A 21,083-nucleotide genomic window follows, 5' to 3' on the forward strand; every position below is an offset into this window, starting at 1 on the left:
GAAAACACCAAACCAGTCAGTGCCAGCAGGCCATGGTGGTGGAGGATGTTGACTTTGTGGGCCGCCAAAACAATGCCTACAGCAACACCTACAATCCGGGATGGAGAAACCACCCCAATTTCAGCTGGAAAGATGGTGGCAGCAATCAAAATCAAATGCCACCGGGTTTTGATAGAAAGCCAAATTATCAATTTCAAACCCAAAATCAATCTTACCAGCAAAAGCCTTAATTTCAGGGTTCCAGCAGTGGTAATCAGTCAGGTGGGGGGACTAGTGTTGAAAGCCTTCTGTCCCAACTTTTAGCTAAGACCGATACCTCAAACAAATTGGCTGAGCAAAGGAACCTGAAAATTGATGAGACTCGCCAGAGGCACGATCTTGATTTGAGGAATCAGAAAGCGTCCATGCAAACCATCGAAAATCAAGTTGGACAGATTGCTCAACTCCTCTCTGAGAGGCAGCGCCTTCCTAGTAACACCGAAAGGAATCCAAATGCTGAAGCTAAGGCTATTACCCTGAGGAGTGGTAGGACTATCATTCCTATCGATGCATCGGTTTCCACACCAAAACCGACTGCTGATGAGATCGATACTGAGACTTCTGGTGAGGTGCACTCGAGGCTAGACCCAGCAAGTACCGCACAACCCAGTGAGCCAGTCAGGACTTATGTTCCTCCGATTCCAACCCAGGCCGTTTGAAGAAACAAAAGATGGAAGAGCAGTATGGGAAATTCTTAGAGCTTTTTAAGCAGTTACACATCAATCTTCCTTTCCTTGATGCCTTGAAAGAAATGCCGAAGTATGCTAAGTTCTTGAAAGAGGTCCTCTCGAATAAGAAGAAGTTGGAGGAGCTTTCTTGTGTTACTTTGAATGAGGAGTGTTCTGCGGTCCTTCAGAATAAACTATCCAAAAAAATGACTGATCCGGGTAGTTTCACCATTCCTTGTTTGATTGGTAGTTTGTTGGTTAGTAATGCTTTAGCCGACCTAGGTGCTAGCATAAACTTGATGCCCTATTCTGTTTTTTTTCCAAACTAGACCTAGGTGAGCCTAAGCCTACTCGCATTAGCATCCAGCTTGCCGACTGTTTTGTGAAATATCCTCGCGGTATAGTTGAGAATATGCTTGTGAAAATCGACAATTTCGTGTTTCCTGTCGATTTTGTGATCTTAGACATGGATGAGGATAAAAATGTACCACTTATCCTAGGTTGTCCTTTCCTAGCCACTGCTAGAGCTCTCATTGATATCTGCACCTGCAGACTCACTCTTAGAGTTGGAGACGAGGAGGTGACATTTGATATTGGGAAATCCATGCGACACCCACAGGATCATGATGACGTGCTTTATATTGATACCATTGGTTCTTATGTGTGTGAACACCTTCAGGACACGTGTGAGGAGAGTTCTCTGGATACTTAGTTGATTAGTGGAGATGGTTCTGACCTTGTCATTGACCCTCTACTTGAGGAGTTGGTTTATGGTGTAGACCACGAGCCTCCTGAGTGTTTGGAGAAAATTGAGGATGTTGATCGCGTTGCCGAGCCTAAGGCAAAACCTTTAGTTGAGGACCCACCATCCATTGATCTTAAGGAACTTCCGTCCCATTTGGAGTATGCCTTTTTGGAGGATGGGTCCCGCTTGCCTCGAGTTTGTCGAGTGAGGAGAAAGTTAAATTGCTTACGGTTCTCAAAAGACACAAGCATGCGACCGCTTGGAAGATTATGGATATAAAAGGTATTAATCTATCCTATTGTACCCATAAGTTCTTGATGGAGGAGGAGTACAAACCTGTGGTGCAGCATCAAAGGCGTCTCAACCCTAATATGCAAGACGTTGTGAAGAAAGAGGTCATCAAGCTACTCGATGCTGGATTGATTTATCCGATCTCTGATTCCCCATGGGTGAGCCCTGTGCGGGTTGTCCCGAAAAGGGCGGTATGACGGTTGTGATGAATGAGAAAAACGAGTTAATTCCTACTTGTACCGTCACGGGATGGAGAGTTTGCATTGATTACCGCAAACTCAATGACGCCACGAGAAATGATCATTTTCCCCTCCCTTTTATCGATCAGATGTTAGAACGACTGTCGGGAAAAATGTTCTATTGTTTTCTCGAAGGCTTCTCGGGATATTTTCAGATTCCCATCTCTCCTGAGGATCAGGAGAAGGCGACATTCACATGTCCCTATGGCATATTCGCCTACCAGCGGATGCCCTTTGGATTGTGTAATGCCTCTGCCACATTTCAAAAATGTATGGTGGCGATTTTTCATGATATGATCGAGGACTCCATGGAGGTTTCATGGATGGCTTTTCTGTTTTTGGGAGTTCTTTTGATCATTGTTTGAGAAATTTGGAAAAAATGTTGGCCAGGTGAGAAGAGGCCAACCTTGTTCTTAATAGGGAGAAATGCCACTTCATGGTGAAGGAGGGCATTGTATTAGGGCATAAGATTTCACAGGCGGGGCTTGAGGTTGATCGAGCCAAAATTGATACCACTTTCTAAGCTTCCGCCACCGAATTCGGTGAAGTCTATTAGGAGTTTTCTTGGTCACGCGGGTTTTTATCGGCGATTCATAAAGGACTTTTCCCAAATCGCCCGCCCAATGACTAAGCTCCTCGAGAAGGATGCCCTGTTCATTTTCTCCTCCGAGTGCCTTCGTGCATTTGAGTTGTTGAAGGAGAAATTGGTAAACACTCCTATCATGGTAGCCCCCGACTGGACTCTTCCTTTTGAGTTGATGTGTGATGCTAGAGATTTTGCAGTCGGGGCGGTTTTAGGTCAAAGACGGGATAAGCATTTTCACCCGATTTACTATGAGAGCAGGACTCTGAATGACGCGCAGGATCATTACACGACTACCGAGAAAGAGCTCCTTGCGGTCGTCTTTGCATTCGATAAATTTCGGTCTTATCTTATCCTTTCTAAGACCATCGTGTTCACGGATCATGCAGTACTTCGTTATCTTTTTTCAGTAAACAAGATGCGAAGCCGAGACTCATTCGTTGAATTTTATTGCTGCAGGAGTTTGACATTGAGATTCGTGACAAAAAGGGCGCTGAGAATGTCGCGGCCGATCATCTCTCTCGTCTTGAGTGCTCAGCTTCATCGGAACAAGTGGGGGTCCACATAAATGACAATTTCCCCCACGAGTTCCTCATGCATATTGAGGCGCGAGATGATGATCTTCCTTGGTTCGCGGACATTGCAAATTTCCTTGCGAGTGGGATCGTTTTGAAGGGCCTTACTCACCAGCAAAAAAAGAAATTATTTTCTGATGTTAAGCATTATTTTTGGGAGGATCCCTATTTGTTTCGTGTCAGAGCTGATCAGCTCGTTCGTAGGTGCGTGTATGGTGATGAAGCACGCAAAATCCTGAGTCACTGCCACGAGGGCCCGACCGGAGGACACCATGGAGCCACATCCACCGCGAAGAAGGTCTTTGATGCCGGTTTCTTTTGGCCAACCATCTTCCGTGATGCTCATGACATGGTGCAGTCTTGTGATGCTTGCCAAAGGGCAAGCAACATCTCATCATGAGACGAGATGCCCCAACGACCGATTCAGGTTTGCGAAGTTTTGATGTGTGGGGCATCGATTTCATGGGACCTTTCCTGACTTCTTTCAGCCACCGTTACATCCAAGTAGCCGTTGACTATGTTTCAAAGTGGGCCGAGGCACAAGCCTTGCCCACTAATGACGCTAGGTCGGTGGTGAAATTCTTGTAGAAGTTGTTTTCTCGCTTTGGTGTCCCCAAAGCATTGATTAGTGATCGTGGGACTCATTTCTGTAATGCCCAGTTGGAAAAGGCGTTGTCCCGATACGGTGTTTATCATCACTTCTCTACAGCATATCACCCGCAGACGAACGGGCAAAAACAATCGGGAAGTTGGATGATGCATTATGGGCTTTCCGTACCGCCAACAAAATACCGATTGGTACGGCACCGTTTAAATTGGTGTACGGAAAAGCGTTCATTTCCCTGTTGAGCTCGAGCATAAAACCTATTGGGTTTTGAAAAGTGTTAATCTTGATCTTGCATGTGCGGGCAAAAACAGGTTTAGTCAGATTCATGAGCTTGAGGAATTGAGAGGTCAAGCTTATGAAAACTCAAAAATTTACAAGGAGAGGACCAAAAGGCTTCATGATGCCCACTTGAAGGACCACAAACAATTCCAATTAGGCGATCGTGTTTTTCTTTACAATTCTCACCTTCGTTTATTCTCTGGGAAGTTGAAATCTCGATGGTCCGGCCCCTTTAGTGTGAGGCAAGTATTCGACTACGGTACCGTTGAGATCGGCCATGAGGATGGACGCATCTTCAAGGTGAACGGTCATCGTTTGAAACAGTATTTGGGTGAGCCGGTCGAGGTTGCCTTGGAGGTTCTCGCCCTCCACCCCATGAAATAAGTGTGGGGAGTGTGAGTCTGCTATCGACTCCTTCAAAATTTAGCATGTTTAGGAATTTCGTAGTTTTTTTATGTGTTTAGTGTTACTTTGTGTTTATGTTTATTTGTGTAGTACTTTGTTAGTGTGTAGACTATCTTATGGATTGTATTATGGATTTGGTTCTTTTGTTATGTTATGGATTTGAAATTGTTGTGTTTATTGAGCATGTCATGGGCATATTTTGGTTTGTTTTTTTTCTTTGGTTGCTTTGCCAGGTTGGTTGTTGGATGCTCATGATCGCATGGTCGGGTCTTTGGATTGCCACATTGCCGAGTCTTGGGAGTCACCTTCTGGCAGCTTTCTGGATTTCAGGGGAGTTTTCTGTTCTCTCTTTGCACTTTACTTTTATAGTTTTTTGTTGTACATTGAGGGTGTTGTAAAATTCAAGTGTGGGGAGGGAATTTGAACTTTGTTTGTCTAAAATTAAATTTTTTTTTTTTGCAAAACTCCTAAATAAATTTTTGTAACAAATAATAACCATTAATTCAAACTTTAATTGCATTGTCCTTAAGCACAAATCTTTAAGACATTCAAGCCGAAAATCTTTAAAAAGACATACCTTTAAACATGACAAACAAAAAGATTCACATTCTTACTTTGCAAAAATTACCCATTCCGCCCGTTTCCGTGAGTTAGCCTAGTCAGTTGTTTTTGCTCATGTTTTTGCGGGCAATTGAGTGAGCCGGGTGATTATTGCAAGTAGAACTTGTTTTTGGCATGCATTTCAAACCATATACACATACATAGTATAAACCATTTGAGGAATTTAGGATAAACCCATGTCTAGCCATTTTTCACTTATATTTCCCTTACCCACATTATTCCCCTAGTAGCCCATGTTTAGCCTTTTCCCGTGTTTTCCTTTTTCGCCCTATTTTTATCGCCCACTTAGCCATAAAGCCTTTTACTTTTCACCCATTTTTGGTTAGAAATCCGGTTCGGCTAAGTTAGCTTGTTTTTCATTTCATTTTCATGTATTTTATCACTTGGGAATATTAGAAGCACAACGCTATCTCCCAAAGTGTTTTATAAGTTTGTATTCATTTGTATAGTCTTTCTGCAAAAAAAAAAAGCCAAAAAAAAAGAGAGAGAGAGAAAAAAAAATGTTACAAGAAAATAAGAGAAGAATAAGAAATTTGGTTCATCCCATATTGATGAAGTTTGATTTCAAAGAGCAATTTTTGGTTCGTTAGCTCTCGGTTCGTTTAGACCACTTGGTTTTTTTAGTAGTTACTTTTCATTTATAGCTAGCTTAGTTCCGGATTTTCTAGCATTTTAATCACTTTTCCCAAAAATTCCACACCCTAACCCTAAGCCAAATTACAACCCTCAAGTACTCATTTTTTATGTTATGTATGTGTCGGTTAGATTTGAGCCTTAAATAAGCCTATGCTTTGTTTGGTCATCGTCTTGGCATCGAGTGTTCTCAACATACAATATTACATGTATGATCACTAAATATAGCCGAGTGTATGAGTGAACATTGTGAGGTTTGCAAGGTGGGAATGTGATGGCAACAAATGTAATGTTCTTTAGACTATGTCTTCATTTTTAATAGGCTTGTTTGGAAACATCAATAGTGCTTGCTTGTAAATCTTTTAAAAACTTTGAATGATTATTGCTTGCGGGTTATTCTTGTTTTTGTGGAGTTTGTTTCATTTTCTTGAGGACAAGCAAAGTTCAAGTGTGGGGATGTTTGATGTAACACAAAGTGTACACCTTTTAGCATCAAATTATCCTCTTATTTTGGTAAAACTCCATGCAAATTCGTTGTATTCGGTACTTATTTGAGTTATTTATGAATTTGCAGGTCCGGGCGCCCGCCCGACGAAGAAATGATGAAAAGATGGCGTTTTTTGAACAAAAATCAAGAATCTGCCAAAAGTGCATGACCATGCTAAGAAAGTGCATGACCATGCTGAGCCGGTGCATGACCATGCTAAGGAAGTGTATGACCATGCTGACCAAACTGCACCATCATGCGCTTTTAGTGCACCACCACGCACCTTTATTGGAACCCGTGCACATCTGATACCGTGCCAAAGTGCATGACCATGCTATGAAAGTGCATGACCATGCACCTTTATTGGAACCCGTGCACAACTGATACCGTGCCAACGTGCATGACCATGCTATGAAAGTGCATGACCATGCTGAGAAACTACACCATCATGCACTTTATGTGCATGATGGTGCACCTTTATTGGAACCCGTGCACATCTACTATCGTGCCAAAAGTGAAACTGCACCATCATGCACATTTTGTGCACCATCATGCAATTCCGAGGGCACGAGCCTGTGCAATATCCGATGCCGAGGACAAGACACATTAATTTTGAAAGTGCACTAGCTAGTGCCGGAAATGCACGACCATGCACTTTTTGTGCATGACCGTGCACTTTGACCAGAAGCTTATAAACACTTGTTTTCACTTAATTTTGGTGTGTGGAGCCTTGGTGATTCTCTCATAACTCTTGAAATTTATGTTTTGTGTTCCTTAAGAGTTTGAAGGCTTCCACCATCCTCAAGATCCATCATTCCATTCTTCAATCCTTGCTTGATCTTAGTTTTCATTCCTTTGTTCTTGAACATGTTTTGTAAGCTTATTTCTAGTTTGATTGTAGTTGTATTAAGCCTTATGGGCTAATTACTTTTGCTATCTAGACAATGTCGAAACTCTTATTAATGTGATATATTATCTATGCATGATTTTGGTAAAGTGGTTTTCTTTCAAGAATATGGTTGAATTTATAAGTTGATATTGATGGTGTTCATGCTTGTTATGTTACATAACCTTGTTAGCTTTGCAAATGTTTAGGCATTCATGTTGGAAAACTATGTTCTAGATGTTTGTTTGTAAACTTTGAATGTTCATGAAATCTTTGTTTACATTACTAAGTTAGGAATGACTAGTAAAAATTAACTTGGTTATATAATTATTGATGAGTATGAAACCCTACACTTAATATTGGAAAATTGATGAGTGTTGTTATGATTCCTGACTTGGTGATGACTTGCTAGTTAAAGTTTCATAAGTTTATATTAATTTCATGAATTTGGCTACTTAAGTGTAATCTTAGGTGGTTAGAATGTTGTTCATGCTAGCTTTCCTTTGATTATGAGACTTTGTTGTTTTGACAAACAAGTTAGTCTATGTTTATCTCTTGATTGAAAACCCATCATGATGATTATTTGCTAGTATTAGGTTGCTTTATTGTAATCTAGTATTTATGTTTAGATTCATGATGTTTTACCATATTATTGATATTTTATCATATTAGTAGAGTGGATTCATGTCTAGGTAGTTTGTTGGATTGATTATATTCTTGTGTTTTTTACTTGCTTATTTTCATTGTATGCAAATTTAGTTAATTAAAATTCAACGTAAGATTTACTTGTTCGGTTGGTCATTTACAAAGATTTAGTACTAGAAATTTGTCGTGTCCATGGATTGATACTCGGTTCTTAACGACACTTTATTACAAACGATAGGTACACTTGCCTTTCGTGTGTGGTTTATTTGTAGGTGAAAACCTATTTTAAAACCCGATTTGTGTGGAACTTTTATTTAAATTTTTATATATATATATTCACACACGTCATGGACCTATGGTGTAGAGATGGATAAAAATGGAAAGGTTTAGGGTTTAAGGGATATTTATACTCTCTTAAACCCATGGACCTAAGGCCCGTTCCATCACTTATTCCATCCTTTAATGTCCAAGCCCACTCTCTAATATTTTATTTATTTAACTGATTAACGACACGCCAATAATAAACGAAATTTCCTTTATTAATATTATCGAAAGCAGGATGTTACATTTCTGCCTTATAGCTTAGTATAGTGACACAACGTATTTGGTCCATATCGTATTGCACTTACATGTATACGATGACTGATGTGTGCTGCGTGTGTGGTTAAAACATGAAAGATTAGAGATTTTAGCTTTTGTACAAGATCGTGTTTTAAATTTATAAAAGTGATTTCTACTAAGACTAAACACACACAAAATAGGCAAGTGTACCTATCGTATATTTATAATAGATATTGGTAAGAACCAAGTATCGATATGTGGACACAAATGCTTCTAATAATGAATCTTTGTCTTACTTTAATCGGAGGGTTTTATCATTTTGAGGTTGATTTTCAAGCTTTTTATAAAATAGAAATACTTATATATAATATATAGGTGACAAGAAGAGAAATTCTAAGTGAGTAATTCAATTATATGAAGGTTACCACCTAAGATCAAGAATCAACTCCATTCTTCCTTGATGATTATTATATAAACATGTGATAAACTTGTCCTAATAGTATATGATAGAATAGTCCCTCATTTCTAAGTGAACATATTATATGACATAAAAGAAAGTAGCATGCGTATTTTCAAGTCTATCCTATGCTTAATATTATGCTACCACGAGAATGTCAATTTAAGTAGACAAGTAATTTGGTATAGTGGAACGATTAGGATTGACTTCGATTTCTCAAATACCAATTATAACAACTTCGAGTGGTTATAGTTAACTCACACAACCTCCCCTTGGTTGATTTAATTAGGTTATAATTACACATTCCATTAACATATGATTTCTTTAACTAGCATGATAACCTAAGCAATCGTGTTAACAATGTTATTTTAGAGTTATCAAAACTAGAGAAATAGATCATAACTTATATCTCATCATTTCTAAGTACAACATAAGGATCCATGTTTTATCTTGAATAAGTTATCAAAGTATTCATTTTTCCATTTCTAGTCTCCAAGAACATGAATGATTGTTAATCATCAACCTTGATGTATTGAGTTAAAGTGATAAAACATTTCTTCATCAAAGGATAATTGCAAAATAACCATGTACTATACCAAACTAAACCACATGTTTCACATAATCATCAAGTAAAACAAAGTTTTTTCATATATTTTAGATGGTAAATGGATTTTAGCTCATAATGAGCATTGTTATGAACATTAAAAGAGATGATGATAAAAAACACATGATTAAACTAGAACAATCTAACCAAATGTGAATGAATCTTCCTTCTTGATGATGATGATGATGATGGATAACAATGATAACCTCCAAGCCTTCAAACTCCTCACAAGATCTTCAATATAGGTGTAATGTGGTTGTTTTTATAAGAGAAACCCGTTTAGATATTTTCTTCAAGCACACTTGATCAATGCAACATGCTTCTCTATTTATAGGCATTCTGGAGAGGCATGCACGACCCCGTGTCCAGGTGTACAGTTGCATTAAATGTTATGTCAGATCGTACATGATGACTCACCACGGGGGCGTGCTCTTTGAGGAACGTCCCCGTGTTTTTTTGTGGCATGTGATAATTCTTTTTGTCTTTTCTAAAAGGTGACCACGACCCCATGGTTGCTAAAGCACGGCCCCGTGCTTCTGTGCCCATTATTTGTCTTTTCTTGTGTTCGGAAGCATGTGGGCGTGGTTGGGGGGTTTTCTTTCGCATTTCTTCGTCTTTTCACTTGTTTCTTCGTTTAAGGTTTGGGTTTACCTGAAATTGCATTTTAATGTGATAAGTAGCCTTCTGAGCTATGTTATTTGATAGAAGTTGCAGTTTTTAGAGATTATTCAATGCTAAAAATATGTATAATTTTATGTACATCAAACATCCCCACACTTGAACCTTGCTTGTCCTCAAGTAAGCTACATAAAATATTCTCTAAAAATTGCAAGTCAGGACCATAGATTAAACATCCCTAAAAGAGTTCCAAGAAAATGGGAAAAAAATAACCAACCTTGAATCATGGGAATATATGTAGTGATGTATTAAAAGGTGTTTTTTATGAGCTTCCGTTTATGCAAAACGTCACGTTCTCACAATGTTTACTCATACTCGGTTTTATATCTGATCATACCTGTGATGTATGTATGTGAACACTCTTAGCCAAGATGTAACCTATGATAAATAAGCTTGTAACAAGTTCAAATCTCCACCTTTGTGAAGGGTTGCATAGATCGGAATGTAATATGGGTTGGTTTTGTTTTAGCAGGGATTTGGTATTTTCTAGTGGTTCAAGGGTTTAGGTTGATGAAGATGGGGATGGTAAATACAACTTCTGCTGATTGTCGGGAATCTTAAGATGTCTTCGATGGTTAGCTTCATTTCTCCCGATTGTGTGTGTGTTTTTTGTTCAAAAAACCTAGTGACTCTTTTAAGGTCAGATCGTCATGACCAGTTTTGTCTAGGATGTGGATCAGTTCTTCTTCAATCCTGCTCTGAACATAACTCCCAACTCTAATGGATCGTTCGACTTTGAGCCTGATAGCCACCACCCTCATTTGTTCGGTATATTCATGTTGAGACTGAGTTTGACTTTTTCTACATCTTCTTTCGTGGGACCAGTTTCCGCATCCTAAGCATCGTTCGTATCTTTTTGCTCTTCTTTTCATTGCACTTTTGGAAACTCCATATAATGGTGGCCTTTGTTCATCTTGGCGCCACTTTTTCCTCACCTCATTGCTAAAGAGAAAGATTCTCTCCCTAAATTCTGGAGGCAACCTAAGTTTTGCGAAATGTATGCAACAAAGGAAATTGAAATGGAAAGAATACATTTCCAGTTCTTTAGGGTCTACCGGTAAAGACCAGTATTGCATTTTACCGGTGAGATGGATAAAGTGGTAAGGTTTTGGTTAAGTTTTTTGGGTTTTGTAATTTGGGGAATGGTTTAAGAGGATTGTGACAATATTACCTTCTTCCTTATACAACGCTTCGTGCGGTCTTGAAATGAATAATTGCGATAAGTTCTAAATCACACGAAACATATGCCTCACTTAAAACTTCCGAAAAAATATTTTTATGGAATGAGGTTTATCTCACAGTAACGAAGGAATTGAGTATAGACGCCATATTTTACATAAATTTATTCTCAATGTTACAAAACTTCTTTTTACCTTTTCACCTTTTGGTTATAATAGATTTTTAGTTGATTATTTGCAAAAAAATTTCTTGGATTTTCTTTTGGTTTTATCATAAGAATAGTCTTTGTTTGCTACAAAATTTGTGTTTATTTAGAGAATCTTAATTAGTTTAACAAGCGATTGGTCAAGTAATTACCCTCCCCACACTTGAATCTCACACTGTCCTCAATGTGAAAAGATTTGTAAAAAGATTAAGATTCGAATAAAGTATGGTGGATAAAATGGAAAGGAACTTCTCTACGAGTTAACGAAATTTCGATAGAGCGTCCATTGTTTTTCGTATGTTTTCTTGTTTCGTACCTGAATAATAAAAACTGCAAACAACCACAAACAACCAAACATAATACTACTAAAAATTGGGTATGGAATCATCCAAACCCTGCCCACACGGGCTAAATAAGTACCTAATAAAGCGTCTTGGCATCCACAGCCATAATAAGTATCCAAACAAGTAAACAAATAAACAACAGAATGTAAATTGTTTAGACAAACATAATAATAATGTTATGAAAGTACTATCACCTAGACCCATACCCATTCCAGACCTACCAGTGCCGCTGCTCGTCAGTTACCCATGTCCGGGTCGAATGGTCCCCAATGCCTATCCATGCGCTCACCCAAACGGTCAATCTCTCGCCTCATCTCTGTGTATTCTGCTGCTCGCTGTGCGTTGGAAGCAGCAATTTTTCACGTTAACATGTCAAAAGAGGCAGTAGTGTGAGCCTGAAACTGGTCAATGAGCCCATATAGGCCCTCAAAAGAGTACTTGCTGTGGTATGACGAGCTGAGGTCGGCCCCTGATGTGTTAGAAACATATATAATATTAAAAACCAAGTTTTACTGAATTCACCTAAAAAATCACACACAATCGGCAAGTGTACCGGACACAATGTAGCTAGCAAGTAAGAACAGATATCGAACCTAGGACACTATGGGTAAACTCTTATTATTAAACCTAAAAGATTACTAACCTCGACTTTCTTTTGATTTTTTTTAGAATTTTTTATATTAATTAAACTAATAATACTTAACTAATTAATAATTAAACTAAAAATAAAACTTTATAAAAATTGGGTTTTAAACAAATATGAGAAACGACTACCTAGGTAATGGAATCCTACTAGTTAAGATTAATAGTTAACGAACTTGAGTTGGTTGAAAAACAATATCTTAAAAAATATGACACTAAAGACCACTAAAGTACGCTAGATCGCCTCCGGCCTCACCAACGACACCCTAGAACTCTAATGACATGTGAAGCTTAATTGTTAAAGGTTTGGATTACCTCCCGGTCTCAACTTGCCTAATAATACTATGATACCTCAAAATTCAAAGCGCCTCCCGGTCTCACCTTGCCTAATAATACTATGATACCCCAAAAGAAATAAAAAAATAATAATAAAAAAATAATAATAATTTACCTGTGAACCTCCAATATGTGTGCTGCTTCTTTTCTAACTTAGATTTCGAATTACACAGTAGCCCCTTTCTTCCTATAATAATAATAATAATAATAATATAAACTTCTGCTCCTCTATTGATTTTTGTGCGCCATCCTCCATTACGAAAACAATATTAATATAGAGTTTCTTGATTGATTTGTGTCTCCAATCAAACACAAGCCGTACACCAACAATTAATATATGTTCTTTTCTTTTTTTTCTTTTGCGAATTCTTCCACCACACAAAAACCAAAACCCCCCAAAACCCTCCTCTTCTATATTCTGCCTCGTGTCTCTTTATATTCATTATGGTAGGTTTTTTTTATTCTTTGTATTTTCTTGTGGGCCTACCAACCATCAGCCCATTTGATATATTTCAACGAGCCTTCCTGCTCTTTGTAAAGATTTATCACATATTAATAAATAAGTAATTGGAGCATGATTAACGTAGAATTTTATCTTTAATAAGCATGTGAACATGAAACTCTACAAAATATGTGGCCATTTATTCCACCAATTATTACTTTGATACCATGGTGGTCTCAAGTTTAGCATAAATACTTTAATTTAGCTCATTTAAAAATTTAATCTTTAAAATCCAATTATGAGCCAAATAGAAATATATTCAATAAAAAACTGGCTCAACATATTTGAAAGTGTAAGAAATATTTATATAATAACATGTATATTTTAAACCATATCAAATATCCCCACATTTAAACCTTTTTCGTCCCTGAAAAAGTACTATGCACAGGATCATAACAGAGAAATATAATATAAACCCACAACTCTTAAAAAAAAAAATTTTCTCAAAAACTATCAAACACGTTTATCATGATTAACGATCACTTATCCACTTTAAACCCTGGCAACCAAATAGTTGTCCATTTATACAAATTCGCCTAATAATATAAATCAGGTTGATGCCAGTATTGTTGTCCACCTAAACCCATGCCCTTTAATATTTACCGAGACAAGTAAAATGCGACAACTTTATTAGTTTATATGATCTAGCGGGACCCACAACCGAAACAATTTTTTTTTATATAAGTATGGTTTTACCGGAACCGAGCCACCCCAAGTTGACTTAAACCTTATATCTAGTTGATCAAAACATATTATACCATTTTTTTTAAGAATAGCTAAAGACGATCAAGGATATTGTTTATCCACCTAAGCTTAAGCATCAAGGTCTACCAGGCAGGCATTAGATATGATTAAGGTATGTATTAAGTAACTAACTAGTAGTTCCCCACTACATGACATACCCCCGTTATCAAGAAATACCCCAAAGTCCATCACCATAGGTGAATATGCACGAATTCATCTGTAGGCTTACATATGGAGTGTCCCTTGGGGTCCATTTCTTAATGGTAATGAGACGCGAGCAAGGGGACCCCATATGGCTAATAGCGTGGATGATCAAGTCAGTAGTGTATTTTATACTTTGAAGTACTAGATGATCAAGTTTAATGACTTATGTTTGGCTGAAAAACTGTGGGTTTGCTCTTTGAGCTCTTTTTAAATATTCATAAATCCACTTAGGAGATATGAATACCCAGATGATATACCGCATATAGACCCACGGTCTCCGAACCCTGGAGCATCCCATCAATACAGGATTTAAGGTTATAAAACCATACGCCTATGAAGTGTTAACCACTAAAACTAGAAGTATGAAATTTATGTTTATATCACAGGCTATGTAGGCATACCCTAACGTTAAACCTACCCAAGCAACACGGAAGACTCACCCTAGCCACTATAGCGACCCCACCCCCAACTCTAGCTGAGAAGCACCCTCCATCCACTTCCCTTTTTTCGTGTGCCCAAAAGCCCGACCCCCCGGTTTATGAGCCATTTCCGATTCCCTTACCCAATCTCATGAGAAGCAAGCCCAGCAGGCCCTACCTTAAAATTTGCCCAGACAGCCAGCCCTCACCAGGCTGCTAGCATTGCTAAATGCTCCGCCACGAAGCAAGCTCTCCCGAAACGACAGATGCGGAAGTGGGGAAGCCGGAAGTGGCTAAAGAAGTCGGAGGAAGAAAATAGTTGGACAACTGTATACACGAGGGTACATTAGTCTTCTGGGAATTGGCAACATTGACAGCAAGGGGAAAGGGTAGGAATACACTTTTATAGGTGTAGCTATACTAAATTGGCCTAAACTTCGGTTCCCGTAACCAAGTTTTTCTTTATCATTCCTTTTGTACTTTTCTTACTTCATCCATACTTTTTTACTTTTTAGGAAGTGTGGGGGGCAAACAACGCCCTATACTTCTACTTCTAACTAAAGGCGAAGAGCCGGCATTGCAAGCAAATAGAGAGCCTCCGCTCGGTTGCGAGCCGGAAAGCGTACCGGCAGTTTGAGTCGCGAAAGGGCCGCTTGCTTAACTTCATTTTTCTAGATTAAAAAAGAATTCTCTATATATATAAAATATAATTCTTTATCTATCTAAAAAAAAGATATTTCTAATTTTTTCTTTTCCAATTGTTCATTCCTGGGGAGAGGAAGAAGCAGATAGAGCAAAGGCCTCCTCTTTCCGTTCGCTCTTCCCGAAGTGAGCGAATTGCATGTAGAGATCCGTAGGGGCTTATAGTTTAATTGGTCGAAGGGGCTTATAGTTTAATTGGTTGAAACGTACCGCTCATAACGGTGATATTGTAGGTTCGAGCCCTACTAAGCCTACCACCCCCTGCTCTTCTATTTCAGCCCTTGCTGGTGAAAGTCTTAGAATGAATGTTGGCCTAGATAGAGGATTAGTCTATTTAGATTTCTATAAAATTATAATTTTACGATCCAACTAAACATAGGGCTTGAGTATGACCCGACCTTTCATCCTATTTTTTTACAACGATTAACATATATCCCACTAAGATCAAGCAATTTAAGTTCAATTAAGTCAACAATCATACTGTCCTTTCATTCTTAATGGGCTGAGCCTACTGACACATCAATTACGGAGCCTATCCGTTCAGTCACATCCCATTATATGTGTTGATTTAAAAACTCTTTTTTTCTTTTAAAATTTCTTAAAAACATCAAGAGTGTTGCCAAAAATCATCGGTAATAATATCATTTCCTGTTTAATGCAGAAAAAAATTTCAAGGGATATTTCAAAACTTTTGTAAATATTTTTTGAATTTTTCTTCTTCTTTTTTTATTTTTATTTAAATTTTTATTTTTTTATATATGTATTTTTTTTTAAATTTCGTTTTTTGTTATTAATAAAATTTGAAACTGTTTTTTATTATTTTTAAACTTTTTACCAAAAGAAAAACGTCAGTTCCCATCTCCACACTTAAAATCTACATTGTCCCCAATGTAGGAATAGAACAAGACAGAAAATAAAGCAGAATAAAAAAAATTAAGCAAATAAAACAATAAAGTGGAACAGACTCCCCTGATAATAATGCAGTTATCTTCACAACTCTCGTTCCAAGGCGACCGTACAGCATTTCATTCGCGGCCGCATCTTCCGGGTGTCCTCTATAATATGATAGGCTCAGAAAATCCTCATCCGAATGGAGATTGAGTACGAATGAGAAAATCCAATCCTGCAAAATAAAACTCAAAACAACCCAAAGCAGACATCAAACAGACTCTAAGGACTAAAAAGACTCAAAGAAAAATAAAATAAAGTAGAATAAAAAAAATAAAAAGGACAAGAAAATAATGCGAGTAAGTTTTGTACAAACTCTACAACTCGGGCAAAGTCCCGAGTGTGCTCTCCTTCTCTACTCTCCAGGCGGATCAAGGTAGATCGCCTCCTCCTCGCGATCTCCAAGTGGACCTCCAACATAATGCTTCAGTCTATGCCCATTCACTTTCCAAGAATGTCCATCGTCAGCCTCTATCTCAACTGCCCCATACGGAAATGCCTCTTTCACAACGAACGGACCAGCCCATCGGGATTTCAATTTACCCGGAAACAACTTCAACCGGGAATTATACATAAGCACCTTATCCCCACACTTAAACTCTTTGGACTCCTTAATATGTTTGTCATGACGTTCCTTCGTCCGCTCCTTATACCCCCAACTTCTTTCATATGCCTCGTTCCGTAGCTCCTTAACCTCATGAATCTGAAGAAAACGACTCTTTCCCACCGCAGATAAATCAAGATTTACGGCTCTTAAAGCCCAATACGCACGATGTTCTAACTCAACGGGAAGATGACATGCCTTTCCATAAACTAGCCGAAAGGGAGTGGTCCCGATAGGCGTTTTGAATGCAGTACGAAAGGCCCAAAGTGCATCATCAAGCTTTTCAGCCCAGTCCCCGCGACTGTTCCCTACTGTTTTCTCTAAGATCCTCTTAATGCCACGATTGGTGTTTTCCACTTGACCGCTAGTCTGAGGATAGTAGCCGTAGAAAGTCGATGGGTGACCCCATAACGTTTCAGAACCTTATCCATCTGAGCATTGCAAAAGTGGGTACCCCGATCACTAATCAGGGCCTTAGGTGTACCAAATCGAGCAAAGAGTTTTCGAAGGAATCCCACTACAACCCGGGCGTCATTTGTAGGTAAGGCTTGAGCCTCCACCCATTTGGACACGTAATCGATAGCAACGAGGATGTATCTGTTCCCTCTAGACATAGGAAAAGGACCCATAAAGTCAATGCCCCATATATCGAAGATCTCAACCACCTGGATGGGATTTTTGGGCATATCATTTCGGGATGAGATGTTACCAGCTCTCTGACAAGCATCACACGAACGAACAAACTCATGCACATCATGAAAAATAGTCGGCCAATAGAATCCCGCATCAAACACGCGTTTGGCGGTATAAGTCGCACCAAAATGGCCACCAGTTGGGCCCTCATGACAATGTCGAAGAATACTAAGAGCTTCATCACCAAATACACATCGTCGAATTACCTGATCCGCGCCAATACGGAATAAGTACGGATCCTCCCAAATGTAGAACTTAATATCTGCAAAGAACTTCTTCTTTTGTTGATATGTCAGTCCGGGCACTAACTCACCAGAGGATAGATAATTAGCAAGATCAGCAAACCATGGAAACCCCTCATCACTCGCCTTTACATACAATAAAGTCTCACCCGGGAAATCATCACCAATCCCCTGTTCCTGGGTCCTCTCCATGTCGGAATTTTCTAGTTGTGACAGGTGGTCGGCGGCGACATTTTCAGCTCCTCTTTTATCTTTAATTTCTATATCGAACTCCTGAAGCAAATGGATCCAACGAAGGAGTCGGGGCTTCACATATTTCTTAGCGAACAAGTAACATAGAGCCGCATGATCAGAGAAAATGATAGTCTTAGAAAGAAAGAGATAGGAACGGAATTTATCGCACGCGAAAACAACCGCACGAAGTTCATTCTCTGTCGTGGTGTAATTCTCCCGAGCATCGTTAAGGGTCTTGCAAGCATAATAGATGGGATGAAAACGTTTCTCTCGAAGTTGCCCTAACACGGCTCCAACAGCAAAATCGCTCGCATCATGTATGATCTCAAACGGAAGAGTCCAATCGGGAGCAACAAGAATAGGAGCACTCACTAACCTATCCTTAATCAACTCAAAGGCCCTTAAACACTCCATACTAAAATCGAATGGCCTATCTTTCTCTAGAAGCTGGGCCATAGGACGGGAGATTTTCGAGAAATATTTAATAAATCGGCGATAGAATCCCGCATGACCTAAGAAACTACGAATAGATTTCACGGAAATGGGCGGTGGATTTTCCGAAATTGTGTCTACCTTAGCTCTATCTACCTCAATCCCCGCATTAGAAATCTTATGACCTAAAACACTACCCTCACGAACCATAAAGTGACATTTCTCCCAATAAAGCATAAGGTTCGTCTCTTCACATCTAGCGAGCACTCGATCTAAGTTACGCAGACAATCATCGAAGGAATTCCCAAAGACGGAAAAATCATCCATAAAGACTTCCATGGAACCCTCGATTAACACATGAAAAATGGCAACCATGCACCACTGAAATGTAGTAGGAGCGTTACATAATCCTAATGGCATGGGTCGGTACGCGAACGTGCCAAAGGGACATGTAAATGTGGTCTTCTCCTGATCACCCGGGGCGATGGGGATCTCGAAATAACCAGAAAAGCCGTCAAGGAAACAGTAGAACTGTTGTCTTGACAATCGCTCAAGCATCTGATCGATGAATGGAAGCGGGAAGTGGTCCTTTCGTGTGGCCTCGTTAAGTCTGCAGCAGTCGATGCAAACTCGCAACCCTGTTACAGTCCGTGTCGGTATGAGCTCATTCTTTTCATTCATGATAACTGTCATACCGCCCTTTTTAGGTACCACCTGGACTGGGCTAAACCACGCGGAGTCGGAGATCGGAAAAATCAAACCAGCATCAAGCAACTTAATAACCTCCTTCTTAACAACCTCCTGCATGTTTGGGTTAAGCCTCCTATGTGGCTGAACCACAGGTTTAAACTCGTCTTCCATAAAGATTTTATATGTGCAAAACGATGAGTTTATACCTTTGATATCAATAAGCTTCCATGCGATGGCATGCTTATGAGATTTCAGAACAACCATCAACTTCTCCTTCTCCTCCGTCTCCAAACTCGAAGAGATGATGATGGGAAGTTGAGACCCCTCCCCTAAAAACTTCACAGATCGGTCTGCCATCTGGATACTCATTCGGGTGGGAAGCAGCTCTCCCACGTTAAGTTTGGCAAACACAGAATAGGGCATGAGGTTAATGCTTGCACCGAGGTCGGCCAAAGCATTCCTAACATGAAGATTACCAATAAAGCAAGGAATGGTAAAGCTACCCGGATCTGTCATCTCCCTAGGAAGCTTGTTTTGTACGGCGGCAGAACACTCCTCACTAAGAGTAACAGTCGAAAGCTCCTCAAGTTTCTTTTTATTAGTGAGCAAATCTTTAAGAAACTTGGTGTGTTTTGGCATGTTCGCAAGAGCTTCAACAAACGGAATGTTCACATGGAGTTTCTTAAGCATGTCGAGAAACCTAGAGTACTACTTCGAATCATTCTTCTTCACTAGACGACCTGGATATGGCGGTTTTGGCTTATAGACGCGCACCGGTTCCTGCTCAACCTGCTTCTCCTTCTCAACTAATGCACCGCCTGACCGTGAGGTACTTGCTGGGCCTCGCCTTTGGTTCACCTTATCAGGCGGTGTCTCCATCTCCAGCTCCTCATCAACTTCCTCCTCACTAGTGTATCTCTAGCGACACCTCGTCCACTTCGGGTGGTCACTGTCTTGGCCTGAGCATTCTGAAATGGTTTAGAATAGGTGGGACCGGGATTAGGGACGGTGTTACTTGGAAGACTCCCCGAGGGTATTTGATCAATCTTTGCGGATAACTCACCAAACTTGGCCTCGAGATTCTGAAATGCGACTTGTTGTCCATTCATAAACGTCTCATGCTACAAAAGAGTGGATTTGGTGTTGGCATCATTTTGTAAGAGCTGATTTAACAATTGAGATTGGTTAGCCAACATCTCCTCGATCTTGGAAGTACTATTTGGTATAGGAGCAGGTTCAAGGGTGGGTTCTTGGAACAGATGCTGGCGTTGCTGATAACCGGAGTTACCTGCCCGCCAATTAGAGTTAGAATTATTGTTTCGCCACCCTGAATTGAAAGTACGGTTTTGATTAGCAAGAAAATCTACCTCCTCCTGTGAATAAACGGCACAATCGGCTGTCTCGTGATTTCCACGACATATCTCGCACCTACGAGCTTGTAACTTAACCTCTTTGACTTACCTTTTCAGTGCCTCCACATCTGCCGACACACTCGTATTTTGATCAACATGGTGCACTCCACATGATGTTGAGATGGCTGTGGCCTTCGCAGCCAAGATAAACCTTCTACTCGGTGTATACTGATCCCCTAATACAATGCTCTCAAACATTTCTTCAGCCTCTTCTATGGTAAGTTTATCGAGCTTGTTTCCTCCGGAGGCGGTATTGAACCGCTGTTGGGTTTCAGGAGTAAGACCGTTATAGAATTTGTCAACCATAGCCCAATCGTTTAGGCCACGCTGAGGACAACGACTTATAAGAGTTTGGAAAAGATCCCACGCAGAATATTAGGACTCATCGGGGTCCATATGAAAAGAACGGATTTGCTCGCGTAGACGTCCGGCCTTCGATGGAGGAAAATACTTTCTAAGGAACTTGGATTGCAAGATGGCCATGTGGCGATTGAGGAATTCGGAAGAGATTCAAACCATGTAGCAGCACGACTGGAAAGTGAGAATGC

The 21,083-nt window shown here is 39.6% G+C and overlaps 2 protein-coding genes and 1 pseudogene across 2 annotated transcripts; 2 read left to right on the forward strand and 1 right to left on the reverse strand.

The window, feature by feature from the left end:
- Positions 1 to 709: 709 nt before the first annotated feature.
- LOC143577737 (uncharacterized) lies at positions 710 to 1,731 on the forward strand. The gene is made up of 3 exons (XM_077061487.1): positions 710 to 989; positions 1,037 to 1,402; positions 1,487 to 1,731. Exons 1-3 carry the CDS (start codon positions 710 to 712, stop codon positions 1,729 to 1,731), a joined length of 891 nt encoding a protein of 296 aa, XP_076917602.1.
- A 1,965-nt stretch (positions 1,732 to 3,696) lies between these two features.
- LOC143577738 (uncharacterized) lies at positions 3,697 to 4,410 on the forward strand. Its single transcript, XM_077061489.1, has 3 exons — positions 3,697 to 3,706; positions 3,801 to 3,972; positions 4,059 to 4,410. Exons 1-3 carry the CDS (start codon positions 3,697 to 3,699, stop codon positions 4,408 to 4,410), a joined length of 534 nt encoding a protein of 177 aa, XP_076917604.1.
- Positions 4,411 to 16,327: 11,917 nt separating this feature from the next.
- LOC143577739 (uncharacterized) lies at positions 16,328 to 20,841 on the reverse strand (annotated as a pseudogene).
- Positions 20,842 to 21,083: the final 242 nt, after the last annotated feature.

Source organism: Bidens hawaiensis, unplaced genomic scaffold, assembly GCF_021521415.1.
Source record: "Bidens hawaiensis isolate Kalapana, Puna unplaced genomic scaffold, B.hawaiensis_p1.1 tig00028791_1, whole genome shotgun sequence".
NCBI classification, from domain to species: Eukaryota; Viridiplantae; Streptophyta; class Magnoliopsida; order Asterales; family Asteraceae; genus Bidens; species Bidens hawaiensis.

What these genes read in the sequence shown, in the direction of transcription:
- LOC143577737 (XM_077061487.1), top strand. Translation starts at nt 710, where the DNA reads ATGGAAGAGCAGTATGGGAAATTCTTAGAGCTTTTTAAGCAGTTACAC. An exon ending in TAATGCTTTAGCCGACCTAG is followed by an intron (nt 990 to 1,036) that starts GTGCTAGCATAA and finishes TTTCCAAACTAG; the next exon opens with ACCTAGGTGAGCCTAAGCCT. An exon ending in TCAGGACACGTGTGAGGAGA is followed by an intron (nt 1,403 to 1,486) that starts GTTCTCTGGATA and finishes TTTATGGTGTAG; the next exon opens with ACCACGAGCCTCCTGAGTGT.
- LOC143577738 (XM_077061489.1), top strand. An exon ending in AAATTGGTGTACGGAAAAGC is followed by an intron (nt 3,973 to 4,058) that starts GTTCATTTCCCT and finishes GGGCAAAAACAG; the next exon opens with GTTTAGTCAGATTCATGAGC.